The sequence below is a fragment of the Schistocerca piceifrons genome, chromosome 3 (genome assembly GCF_021461385.2).
Source record: "Schistocerca piceifrons isolate TAMUIC-IGC-003096 chromosome 3, iqSchPice1.1, whole genome shotgun sequence".
NCBI classification, from domain to species: domain Eukaryota; kingdom Metazoa; phylum Arthropoda; class Insecta; order Orthoptera; family Acrididae; genus Schistocerca; species Schistocerca piceifrons.
Genome location: NC_060140.1, coordinates 678,376,490 through 678,389,056, shown reverse-complemented (window position 1 = coordinate 678,389,056; position 12,567 = coordinate 678,376,490). Strand labels below are relative to the sequence as shown.

The window sequence follows — 12,567 nt, the reverse complement described above, 5'->3', positions numbered from 1 at the left end:
TATCAAAAGGAAAGTTGCTACTCAACATATAGCAGAGAAGCTGAGTTGCAGATAGGCACAAGAAGAAGACTGTCACAAATAAAGCTTTCGGCCAGTTAGGCTTTCGTCAACAAAAGAGACACAAACACACACGACTGCAGTTCAGGCGACTGAAACCACACTGCGAGCAGCAGCACCATTGAATGATGGGAGTGCACTGGGTGGGGGTAAGGAGGAGGGCGGGGCATGGAGGGAGAGGGATAGTGTGGTAGAGGTGGCGGACAGTGAAGTGCAGGCCACAGAGCAGCATTACCCTCGTAACTCAGTACCACCCACGACTGGATCAACTGAATTACACTCTCCACTAGGGTTTAGACTACCTCTCGTCATGCCCTGAAACGAGAAATGTCCTACCCACCCCTCCCATCGTGGTATTACACCGTCCACCGAACCTACACAATACACTCGTCCATCCTTACACAACCCCTGCTCCCAATCCCTTACCTCATGGCTCATATCCCTGTAGTAGACATAGATGCAAGATCTGTCCCATACATCCCCCCACCGCCACCTACTTCAGTCCGTCACAAACATCATTTGTCCCATCAAAGGCAGGGCTACCTGTGAAACCAGTCATGTGATCTACAAGCTAAGCTGCAACCACTGTGCTGCATTCTATGTAGGCATGACAACCAACAAGCTGTCTGTCCACATGAATGGCCACTGACAAACTGTGGCCAAGAAACAAGTGGACTACGCTGTTGCTGAACATGCTGCCAAATGTGACATCCTTCATTTCAATGACATGCTTCACACTATGTGCTGTATGGATCCTTTCCACCAACACCAGCTTTTCTGAATTGTGTAGGTGGGAACTTTCCCTGCTACACATCCTATGTTCTCGTAACTCTCCTGGCCTCAACCTTCGTTAGGCACTGTCCTCACTCCCCAGCCTCTTCCCTGTTCCCATTCCAGCAATACACAGTTGCAATTCCACCATCACACCTGGTCTTTATACTTCTCTCCTTCTCCATCAATCACCCCCGACCCTGCCCCTCCACCTCTCCCCTGCCCTCCGTCAACCTGCAGCACTTCAGTGTCCACCACCCCTACCATACTATCCCTCCCCCTCCCTGCTCCAGCCTCCTCCTTACCCCCACCCAGTCGCCACTGGTGTTGCTGCAAACAGTGTGGTTTCAGTTGCCTGAGACTGCAGTCGTGTGTGTGAGTTGCATTTGCACGCGCGCTTTCGTGTGTTTGTGTTTTTGTTTGTTGTTGACGAAGGCCTTACTGGCCGAAAGCTTTATTTGTGACAGTCTCTTTGTTGTGCCTATCTGTGACCTAGCATCTCTGCTATATGGTGAGTAGCAACTTTCCTTTTCATAATAATATTAAAATTCTAGTATTATGATAATTTACAGAACTGCCTTGACAATGGTGTGTTTCTTAACTTGGAGATAGATGTAAATATTTCACATATTAAGCAGCCTTCTTTTGTCACACAGTTGAAACACGTTGTGTTAACTGCAGATTACTTCCTTTTCTTAATTATGTTTGTATTAGGATATGTTTTTATGTTTTTCCAAACATTTCAAAATTGTTAATGTGGCACAACAGAAATTAATATTTTGGCTATGCTTTTCAGGCCAGAACTCAAACCCATAGAGAAAGAAATTGAAGTTGTTCTGAAATTTCCTGATGCTGAACCACTGTCACCACCAATTCTACAGATTAATGAAGTATCTTTTGGATACACGTCTGAGATGCCAATTTTCACTGATGTCAACCTTGGTGCTACATTAGACTCCAGAATTTGCATAGTATGTCCTATTTTAATTAAATAACTATCAACTGTTCAGTTCTGTTTTGGTGTAGAAAATATTTTAAAATTAATGTTTGGGTTTTGGGAATCAAAAATCTGCACAGTATTATTATTTAATTCATCCTCCTTTTTCATTGTTACTGCAGTAATTTGTGTATAATTTCATTATTCATAAACATGATAGTGGGAATGCTCAGATGTTAAGACAACCATGTTGTTGTAGATACGTAGCACCCAGCCACAATGTTTTTTAATTATTTCAGTTCATTGTCATATGTGCCAAACTGAAAAGTTGCTCCATTACTTTTTAACAGATCATAAAAAGAGTAGTATTACTTATAATTATAGTACAGTACAAACATGCATACTTATACTTAAAGTTACATGATTATTTGAAGATGTTAGCATTATGTTTAGGTTGGTGACAATGGAGCTGGTAAAACGACTCTACTTAAAATCATAATGGGCATGCTGACACCCACAAAGGGAATGCGGCACGTTCATCGGAATTTGAAATTTGGCTATTTTAGTCAACATCATGTGGATCAGTTGGAAATGAATGTCTCATCAGTGGAATTACTCCAGTCTTCTTATCCAGGTGCTTAATATATTTTCTTAAATTCGTGTCTTACAGTTATGGAATGGTTCATTATATTTAGTATTATGGGTGGGGAGAAGTATTGTTACAGACACTGAATGTGTTCTATGTTGTTGGTTCTATCACTGACTATTGTAGCATTTGCTGCAGCCATGCTTGTGTGTATGCTTGCAGATGAAGGAAAATGTGTAATTTTAGATATGGAATTTTTGCATTATTTTATTGCAAAATTTTTGTTCTTCTTAGGTAAACCCATAGAGGAGTACAGGCGGCAGCTGGGAAGTTTTGGTATTACTGGAGACATGGCCCTCCAGACAGTTGGAAGTCTCTCAGGAGGACAAAAGTCGCGAGTAGCATTTTCCAGGATGTGTATGGGAAATCCAAACTTCTTGGTGCTTGATGAACCAACAAATCATCTAGACATAGAGACCATTGAAGCCCTAGGAAAAGCAATAAATAAATTCACTGTGAGTAATTTTTATTACTGATCTTCCATTGGAAATTTTTTATGTAATAAATACACTCCTGGAAATTGAAATAAGAACACCGTGAATTCATTGTCCCATGAAGGGGAAACTTTATTGACACATTCCTGGGGTCAGATACATCACATGATCACACTGACAGAACCACAGGCACATAGACACAGGCAACAGAGCATGCACAATGTCGGCACTAGTACAGTGTATATCCACCTTTCGCAGCAATGCAGGCTGCTATTCTCCCATGGAGACGATCGTAGAGATGCTGGATGTAGTCCTGTGGAACGGCTTGCCATGCCATTTCCACCTGGCGCCTCAGTTGGACCAGCGTTCGTGCTGGACGTGCAGACCGCGTGAGACGACGCTTCATCCAGTCCCAAACATGCTCAATGGGGGACAGATCCGGAGATCTTGCTGGCCAGGGTAGTTGACTTACACCTTCTAGAGCACGTTGGGTGGCACGGGATACATGCGGACGTGCATTGTCCTGTTGGAACAGCAAGTTCCCTTGCCGGTCTAGGAATGGTAGAATGATGGGTTCGATGACGGTTTGGATGTACCGTGCACTATTCAGTGTCCCCTCGACGATCACCAGTGGTGTACGGCCAGTGTAGGAGATCGCTCCCCACACCATGATGCCGGGTGTTGGCCCTGTGTGCCTCGGTCGTATGCAGTCCTGATTGTGGCGCTCACCTGCACGGCGCCAAACACGCATACGACCATCATTGGCACCAAGGCAGAAGCGACTCTTATCGCTGAAGACGACACGTCTCCATTCGTCCCTCCATTCACGCCTGTCGCGACATCACTGGAGGCGGGCTGCACGATGTTGGGGCGTGAGCGGAAGACGGCCTAACGGTGTGCGGGACCGTAGCCCAGCTTCATGGAGACGGTTGCGAATGGTCCTCGCCGATACCCCAGGAGCAACAGTGTCCCTAATTTGCTGGGAAGTGGCAGTGCGGTCCCCTACGGCACTGCGTAGGATCCTACGGTCCTGGTGTGCATCCGTGCGTCGCTGTGGTCCGGTCCCTGGTCGACGGGCACGTGCACCTTCCGCCGACCACTGGCGACAACATCGATGTACTGTGGAGACCTCACGCCCCACGTGTTGAGCAATTCGGCGGTACGTCCACCCGGCCTCCCGCATGCCCACTATACGCCGTCGCTCAAAGTCCGTCAACTGCACATACGGTTCACGTCCACGCTGTCGCGGCATGCTACCAGTGTGAAAGACTGCGATGGAGCTCCGTATGCCACGGCAAACTGGCTGACACTGACGGCGGCGGTGCACAAATGCTGCGCAGCTAGCGCCATTCGACGGCCAACACCGCGGTTCCTGGTGTGTCCGCTGTGCCGTGCGTGTGATCATTGCTTGTACAGCCCCCTCGCAGTGTCCGGAGCAAGTATGGCGGGTCTGACACACCGGTGTCAATGTGTTCTTTTTTCCATTTCCAGGAGTGTATAAAGATTACTGCTGCACTCAATTTTTGATTAGTTGTTTATATCCTGTATTGGACCACGTTATTTCCATGTTTGTATTACAGGCTGAAAATAGTGAGATTCCTTTAGCCCCCTCACTGGGGGGTCCGGGGGTTAGAATAGACCGGAGGTATTCCTGCCTGTCATAAGAGTCAACTAAAAGGAGTCGCAAACATTTTGGCCTTTATGTGATGGTCCCCTGTAGGGTTTGACCTCCATTTTTTCAAAATTTTTGGGAAGAGCGAGCCAATTGGGGAGGGGCACCTTACATGGTGCATTGTGTCCATCATGCCCATCCTTCATCAATGTGGATATGCACTTCTGCTCATTCTCCAACTGTTGGGTGAGGTTATCCTCCTGGGTGCATATCTTTCCATCAACTGTGCAGTATTGTTTTCTATGCTGATGATGATGATGGACTACTTTGCTTCATTGCACCTGATATCCAGTACGGTAGCTAGTCTGTTGTGGTGGGGCGCCCCTGTACCCTGTTGGCTGTAACCCCCTGACCACACAGGAATCGGTCTGCTGATGCCTGCGCCATTAGCTCCCCACGTATGCCGAGGAGTAGATGCCCATCACCCTGGGGCATCGGGACTCCCAGCAATGGCCATCCTGCCAGGTGGCCTTTGCGGCTGGGTGACGCCTGTGGGGAGAAACCCTGGTTGGAGTGGGTGGCATCAGAATGGATGACACGCGATGAAACATAGTACATCATCTCTTGCTGGTGGTCAAACACCAGCAGTCTCTAAGTGTTCACAGGCTCAATTCAGTGCACAGAAGTACCACCCCAAATTGTTTCCATCCCTGGCCACGCCAAAGTAGGAACGTCAGGCTAAGATGGCAGCAGCTCTTATTTGACCCGGTACCTTGTATGTTCGAGAGCTGATGGGGAATCTTTCATGATGATGAAGCCTCAGTTTTTTTGGTGAGCATTTGGAGGACAAGTTTGTGGCAGTGGAGGGCTTAACAAAAATGAAATCTGGGTCAGTCTTAATAATAATAATAATAATAATAATAATAATAATAATAATAATAATAATAATAAAATCCTGTGCCCAGTCACAGGCGTTACTCGCTTGTGACACGCTGAGGGATGTTTCTGTAACCATCATGCCCCATAAATGGTTAAATATGGTCTAGGGTATTATATTTCACAAGGACCTTCTTTTGCAGTCGGGTGAGGAGCTGCGCTCCAATTTAGAGTGGTGAGGTTGGCATTTTGTTCGGAATGCCCACTGGGATCTGAAGGATAATAGGTTGCCACATGTGCCTTCATCTTTGCCTTTGAAGGTGATACATTACCTGGGAAGGTCAAGGTGGTAGTCTACCGCTGTGATGTAAAGCCCTATATCCCTCCCCCAATGTGGTGCTTTAAATGCTGAAAGTTGGACCATATGTCTTCCCGCTGTACTTCCAGCATCACATGTCGAGATTGCGGATGCCCTTTCACATCCCAGTACTCCATGTGCCCCGCCTCCCATCTGTGTCAATTGCAGAGAGCACCATTCACCTTGCTCACCTAACTTCAAGATTCTCCAGAAAGAAAGGAAAATCATGGAGTACAGGACCCAGAACCGACTGACCTACAATGAGGCTAAGAGGAAATTTGAACACCTACATCCTGTATGTATGGCATGTTACGCTGCCACTAAAACAGTTCTAGCCCCATCAGCTCCACCAACCCCAGTCACTTGTCTGAGCCGGAAGACTACATCTGCCTACTTTATGGTGGTGGTGGGGCGGGGGGGGGGGGGGCGGCACTTCCCTCCCTGTTGCTCCTCACCATCTACTTCAGGAGCGACACCTCCCCCCCCCTCCCCCCCTCCCCCCCTCCCAAGCATTGGGGATATCAGTCCCCATTTCTGCACCGAAGAAGTGTGCTTCCCAGGTTTCTGCTAGTAGGAAAGATGACACCTGCCAGTTGCTGAAGAGCCCAAAAGCATTTGGTCGTAGGACATCACGCTCATCCTCAGTCCCAGAGACTTAGCCAGTGAAGTCCTCTCTGCCAGGGAAACCCAAGGAGCAGCGAGAGATATCCAAAAAGAATATCCCCAAGACCAAGGGAATTGCAGTGGCATCCACACCACCACTTTCTACAAGCTCTGCGTCTGCGGATGAGGTGGAGATTCTGGGTTCCGCCGAGGACCTTGATCTCGCCAGACCCTCAGACACAATGGATATAGGCTGCTCAGGCAATAAGTTGGTGGCAGCAGGTGACATTGATGCGTAAACTGCCTCATTGAATGTTCCATGCCTTCCCAGTCTCATGATGTCATCCTCCAGTGGAATTGCAGTGGTTTTTTCCAATTCCTGGCTGAGCTACAGCAACTGTTAAGCTCTACACCTGCTTTCTTGTCCTTGAGGAAACCTGGTTCTCGGCAATGCGGACCCCTGCCCTCCGCAGCTAAGGGATATTACAGGAACCGTAGTGACTGTAATTGAGAGTTTGTTGGAGTTTGTGTTTATGTCCTAAGCTCAGTCTGTAGTGAAACTATGCCTCTTCAAACCCCTCTTGAAGCTGTGGCTGTCAGAATAAGGACGACACAGGAAATAACTGCCTGCAACTTATATCTTACTCCAGATGGTGTAGTATCCCTGAATGTATTAGCTGCACTGATTGATCAGCTCCCTAAATCTTTCCTACTTTTTGGAGATTTTAAGGCCCATAACCCCCTTTTGGGGTGGCACCGTGCTTACCGGCCGACAGAGAGGCGTCAAAACTTTACTTTCTCAGTTTGACCCCTGCCTCTTAAATACTGTGGCCACCACACATTTCAGTGTGGCTCTTGGCAGGTAATCAGCCATTAATTTATCAATATGCAGCCCAGGACTTCTCCCATCTATCCACTGGAGAGCACATGATTAGCAGTGTGGTAGTGACTACTTCCCCATCTTCCTGTCACTGCTCCGCAATCAGGCACACGGATGCCTGCCCAGATGGGCTTTAAACAAGGCAGACTGGGAAACTTTCACCTCTGCTGTCACCATTGAATCTCTCACACACAGGAACATCAATGTGATGGTTGAGCAGTGCCTACAACAATCCCTTCTGCCATGAAAAATGTGATACCTCACTCTTTAGTGTGCCCCTGGTGAAAGGCAGTCCCTTGATGGTCGCCGGAAGTCACAAAAGAAATTAAGGAGTGTCAGCGAGCTCTACAGCGGCATAAGCGGCACCCTTCCTTGGAGCACCTAATAGCCTTTCGACGGCTCCGTGCCTGCGTTCGCCAACTTACCAAATGGCGGAAGCAGGAGTGTTGGGAGAGATACGTTGTGACCGTTGGGTGCCATACATCACCTTCCCAAGTCTGGGCAAGGGCCAAATGTGTTTTCGGACGCTAAACCCCAATAGGTGTTCCTGGTGTTGACATAGATGGAGTGTTATCTACTGACATAATCGCAATTGCCGAGAGCTTTGCTGAGCACTTTGCTCGAGCCTTTGCATCAGAGAATTTCTCCCCAGCCTTTCGCACTGTCTAACGGCGGCTGGAAGGGAAAGTCCTCTCATTCACTACACGGCACAGTGGATCCTGTAACGCCCCATTTATAGAGTGGGAGCTCCTCAGTGCCCTTGGACATTGCCTTGACATGTGATCCTGGGCCAGATAGGATCCACAGTCAGATGATAAAACATCTCTCGTCTAACTACAAGTGACATGTCCTTCTCATCTTCAACCGGATCTGGTGAATTAGCGTCTTTCCATCGCAATGGTGGGAGGGCACCATCAATCCGGTGCTCAAACCCGATAAGAATCCACTTGATGTTGATAGCCAATGTTCCAGTAGCTTACAAGCTGCTGCAAGCTGCTGGAACCTGTGGTGTGTCGGCAGTTGGATTGGGTCCTGGAGCCACGTGGCCTATTGGCTCCATGTCAGGGTGGCTTCTGCCATGGTCGCTCTACTACTAATAATCTTGTGTCCCTCGAGTCTGCCATCCGAACAGCCTTTTCCAGACACCAACACCTGGTTGCCGTCCTTTTTTTTTTTACGAAAAGTGTTTGACATGACCTGATGACATCATATCCTTGCCACATTATACGAGTGGGGTCTCAGAGGTCTGCTTCAGATTTTTATCCAAAATTTTGTGTCGCTTCGTACTTTCTGTGTCTAAGTTGGTGCCTCGCATAGCTATCCTCCCATATCCAGAAGAATGGGGTCCCGCAGAGCTCTGTATTGAGTGTCTTTCTATTTTTAGTGGCCATTAATGGTCTAGCAGTAGCTGTAGGGCTGTCCATGTCACCTCTGTATGCACACGACTTCTGCATGTCGTACTGCTCCACCAGTACTGGTGGTGCCGAGCGGCACCTACAGTGAGCTGTCCAGAAGCCACAGTCACGGGCTCTAGCCCACGGTTTCCACTTTTCGGTCGCAAAGTCGTGTGTTACGCACTTCTGTTGGCATTCATCCGGAACAAGAACTTTACCTGAAAGACAATCCACTCACTTTAGTGGAGACATATTGATTCTTAGGACTGGTTTTCAAAGCCAGATTGGCTTAGCTTCCTCACCTTTGTCAGCTTAAGCAGAAGTGCTGGCAGTACCTAAATGTCCTCTACTGCCTGACCAACACCAACTGGGGTGCAGAACACTCTACGCTGCTGCAGCTCTACAGAGCTCTTGTCAGGTATATGGTTCAGCAGCACTCTGTGTTGCGTTTACTCGGCCCAGTGCTCCACTGTCGAGTTCGCCTAGTATGGGAGCTTTTAGGACGAGTCCGGTGACCAAGTCCTGGTGGAGGCCAGAGTCCCTCCCTTCTATGTGTTTTTTGCTTATGTCTGTGGTTTTCTTTTCCTCTTTTGTACGTAGTAGTGTTGATTGTCTTTCTGTTGTTCGTCTGGTTCTTCCATCCTGCTGTTATTGTGCTGTACGTTGCCTTTCTTTTCTTGTTTCCCTTGTGTAATTTTTTCACCGGAGACAAGGGACCGATGACCTCGCAGTTTGGTCCCTTTCCCCCCTCCTTTAAACCAACCAACCTTAGTCTCTCTTCAGCCCAGCAGTCTTGTTTTGTATAGTCTTCGTCATTTGCTGTAGTAAAAATGCCTGTTTCTCACATAAAAACAGTTAGTAATTTTTTAATGTTTCTGTGCATCTCTGTTTACCTTCCAAATCTTCCAAATTCTCCTCTTTCATGGTAATGTGCTAAGTGATTTTGACAGTTCTGCTCATTGAGTAAATTAGTATTGAAAGGAGAAGTCTGTGCAGTATTGGAGTTGACATGAAAGTGATGAGTATTTACTTTTAAAATACAGGGTGCTTATAATTAAAACTTTCATTACATGAGTACCCCTCCCCCCCCCCCCCCCACCCTTCTCCCCCACCCACCCCCGCCCCCTCCATGAAAAATTAGTGTGTATGGGAGAATGAAACTTTGTTGAAGCATTTGTAAGGGCATGCTGTAGAGAAATAATGAATAGGCCATTGAAAGAAACGCTTTAGAGCTTCCATATGAGAGGGTGACATTGTGTAAGTGCATATGATGCATTCTGGGTTGCAAACCTTGCTCATTGTGATGACCATTTTCATCCATGTCAACCTGGAATCGCTCTCTTTCTCTGCTGCTGCCTGAAACATCTCAGTTGGGATGTTGGCGGCATCCCTCACTATGCTCATCTTCAGACTCCAGTGTATGTATTATTGTCCCATCCCCTGTCCTTCTGGTGACTCTACAGCCAGAAATCGCATGTGTTCAAATCTAGTGCTCATGGTGTCCACACTGTGTGGATTGATTAGCCAGTGATTCAGTTTTTTCCAGATGTTTTACAGAGTAACACAGTGACTTCACAGGCAGTGTGAGGTGGAGCTCCATTGTGCATCAAAACAGTTGAGTTGAAAGCATCTCTTTCTCGTAGAGCAGGAATTATATGTTGATGAAGCAGAGCACAGTAACATACACCATTCGCTCTGCAAGACCTTGCTCCTTGGGATCAGAGTTCCTCAAAGAAAAATGGACCATTCGTGAATTGGGCTGTGAAGCCATATCACATAGTGATGTGTTCACTATGCAGAAGAACTTCTTGAACTTTCTTTGGCAGTGATGATCCCCAAAAATGACAGTTGTGTGTGTTCACTGCCCCAGTGAGTGTAAAGTGTGCATCATCATCCCGCAAAATGTTCCGAGCCACATGTCATCAAATTCAACCCTTGCAAGAAATGTAAGAGTAAAGCCTACTTGATTGTCTGCATTTCATGGCAGAAGTAGATCAGTAATGTGAAGTTTTTACGGATACCATATCACAAGTGTTCACAGCAGTTTTCAAACAGTGGACAATGGAATGTTTAGCTGTCATGATGGCTTGAGCATTCCTTGAAGATCCCACATTGCATCCAATGTTGTCAGCCATGACAACAGTAACTTCTTAGCAATTTGTGATGCAGTTGGCGATCAGCCTATCCCAGGAACAATTCCTACATCACCAATTAATTTGAGGTTCTGAATCATGTTCTTCAACCCTGATGCAGCAAGAGGACCTATTCGTATTTCTTTCATACGTCAATACATATGAGGAGGAGCAATGCTGTTGGAGGGATTTTCAATAAAAGAGCTTTACCAGTGAAGTGCTGCTCTCCTTGTCCAGACCCATGTTGACTGACTGCAACTGTAAATGCAGTCTGATACGTGCGTTGCAGCCATATTTCGCCATACCTGCACCATTGCCCGATGGCAAGTCATGACACTAAACTAAGTACAACACAAATCCTGCAGTGCCTAGTCTGAACATCATTCCTATACAGTTGGGTACCCAAATGGTTCATAGTTCCCTGTCCACATTGGCTCAGTAAGTGAAAGTTAATTATAACCATCCTGTATAACTCTTCTCCTTTCTAAATTTGGACTTCATCTGTTATCTAGTTTCTTTGACAATTGCTTATTTGCTTTTGAACATTTTAATAAAAGATTGCACGTCAATAGTTATTAAATAATTTCTTATTCTTCTCTTACGTCAATTAAAATAGTTCTTCCATTTCTGACTGATGAACTTCCATTATATAAAAGTTCAGACTTCTGGTTTGAACAGCGACTAAGCTCATACTCTATCTGTCCCACGCTGCCCACTAAGTACCTCAGACATGTATAAAAATACAAAGCCCTATTTCAACATACGCAAGATATCAGCTGCGTAGAAATGAAATCTTTCTTCAGTGCTTTGGTCCCATTTATTTATTATTAGAGGTATAACGGAAACTAATTATACACATGCTTGCTCATTTATAGACTATACAAGTGTGGAAAATTTCACATCTCAAATGTTTATGAGAAATATTTATGAATTCATCCAAATTCTCTGTCCTCACACTTGCCTTGTGTGTGTTTCTGCTTTCTAAGCCAATCAGCTTGATAATGAAATATTATAAGAATAATCCTTCCTTTTAGTTAGACAACAAATACTTCAGTAATAATCATGTTTATTTTGTTCCATTCAATTAAAAATATACTGAAAACAACCGTATAATTATTGGTTTCCTTTTGAAAGCTAATAGTTTATGAATTATATCAAGTTAGCATATACGTATTTTTTATTGTATTCACTGTTATCCTTATTTTTCTCTCTAAGGCAGGCTACTATGTAGACTTTAATGGAATCAGTTCTACTAATTTCTGTTATTTTATATAATTATTTATCATTGTTTTCTTTAAAACCGAAACTTAATAGCCGGCCGCGGTGGTCTAGCGGTTCTAGGCGCTCAGTCCGGAACCACGCGACTGCTACGGTCACAGGTTCAAATCCTGCCTCGGGCGTGGATGTGTGTGATGTCCTTCGGTTAGTTAGGTTTAAGTAGTTCTAAGTGACTGATGACCACAGATGTTAAGTCCCATAGTGCTCAGAGCCATTTGAACCATTTGAAACTTAATACGTGCTGTATGCAGTTAGGTTCTACTTTAAGGGATCTGTCACATCTGACTGACCACAATCTTCCACTTACTACAGTAAGAAGTTCTCTTGACATTCCAATGACCATACCTTAATTTTATTACAAAAATGGGTTCTGTTGACATTTGGACAATAACATTTGGCATTTAAGTAATCCACTTCTTTTATGCTATTACATAAAATATTTATTCCATAGCTGGCAGACTATAAATTTTAATATAAGAATTAAAATTATTTTGTGTATAGAAAAATGTTAAACTCTTTCAGGTGTAAACAAAAACAATAAATAAAAATAAAATATTGACTAGAAATTGTTTGCACATGGCTTCAAATT

At 45.4% G+C, this 12,567-nt stretch overlaps 1 protein-coding gene across 1 annotated transcript in view; it reads left to right on the top strand.

Moving 5' to 3' along the window:
- Positions 1 to 12,567, top strand: part of LOC124790069 (ATP-binding cassette sub-family F member 3) — a 145,578-nt gene that overhangs the window by 111,113 nt on the left and 21,898 nt on the right. The window contains exons 10-12 of the mRNA XM_047257634.1: positions 1,625 to 1,799; positions 2,219 to 2,399; positions 2,646 to 2,866. Of these exons, the coding sequence (XP_047113590.1) occupies positions 1,625 to 1,799; positions 2,219 to 2,399; positions 2,646 to 2,866 (577 nt within the window). The remainder of the gene's footprint in view (positions 1 to 1,624; positions 1,800 to 2,218; positions 2,400 to 2,645; positions 2,867 to 12,567) is intronic.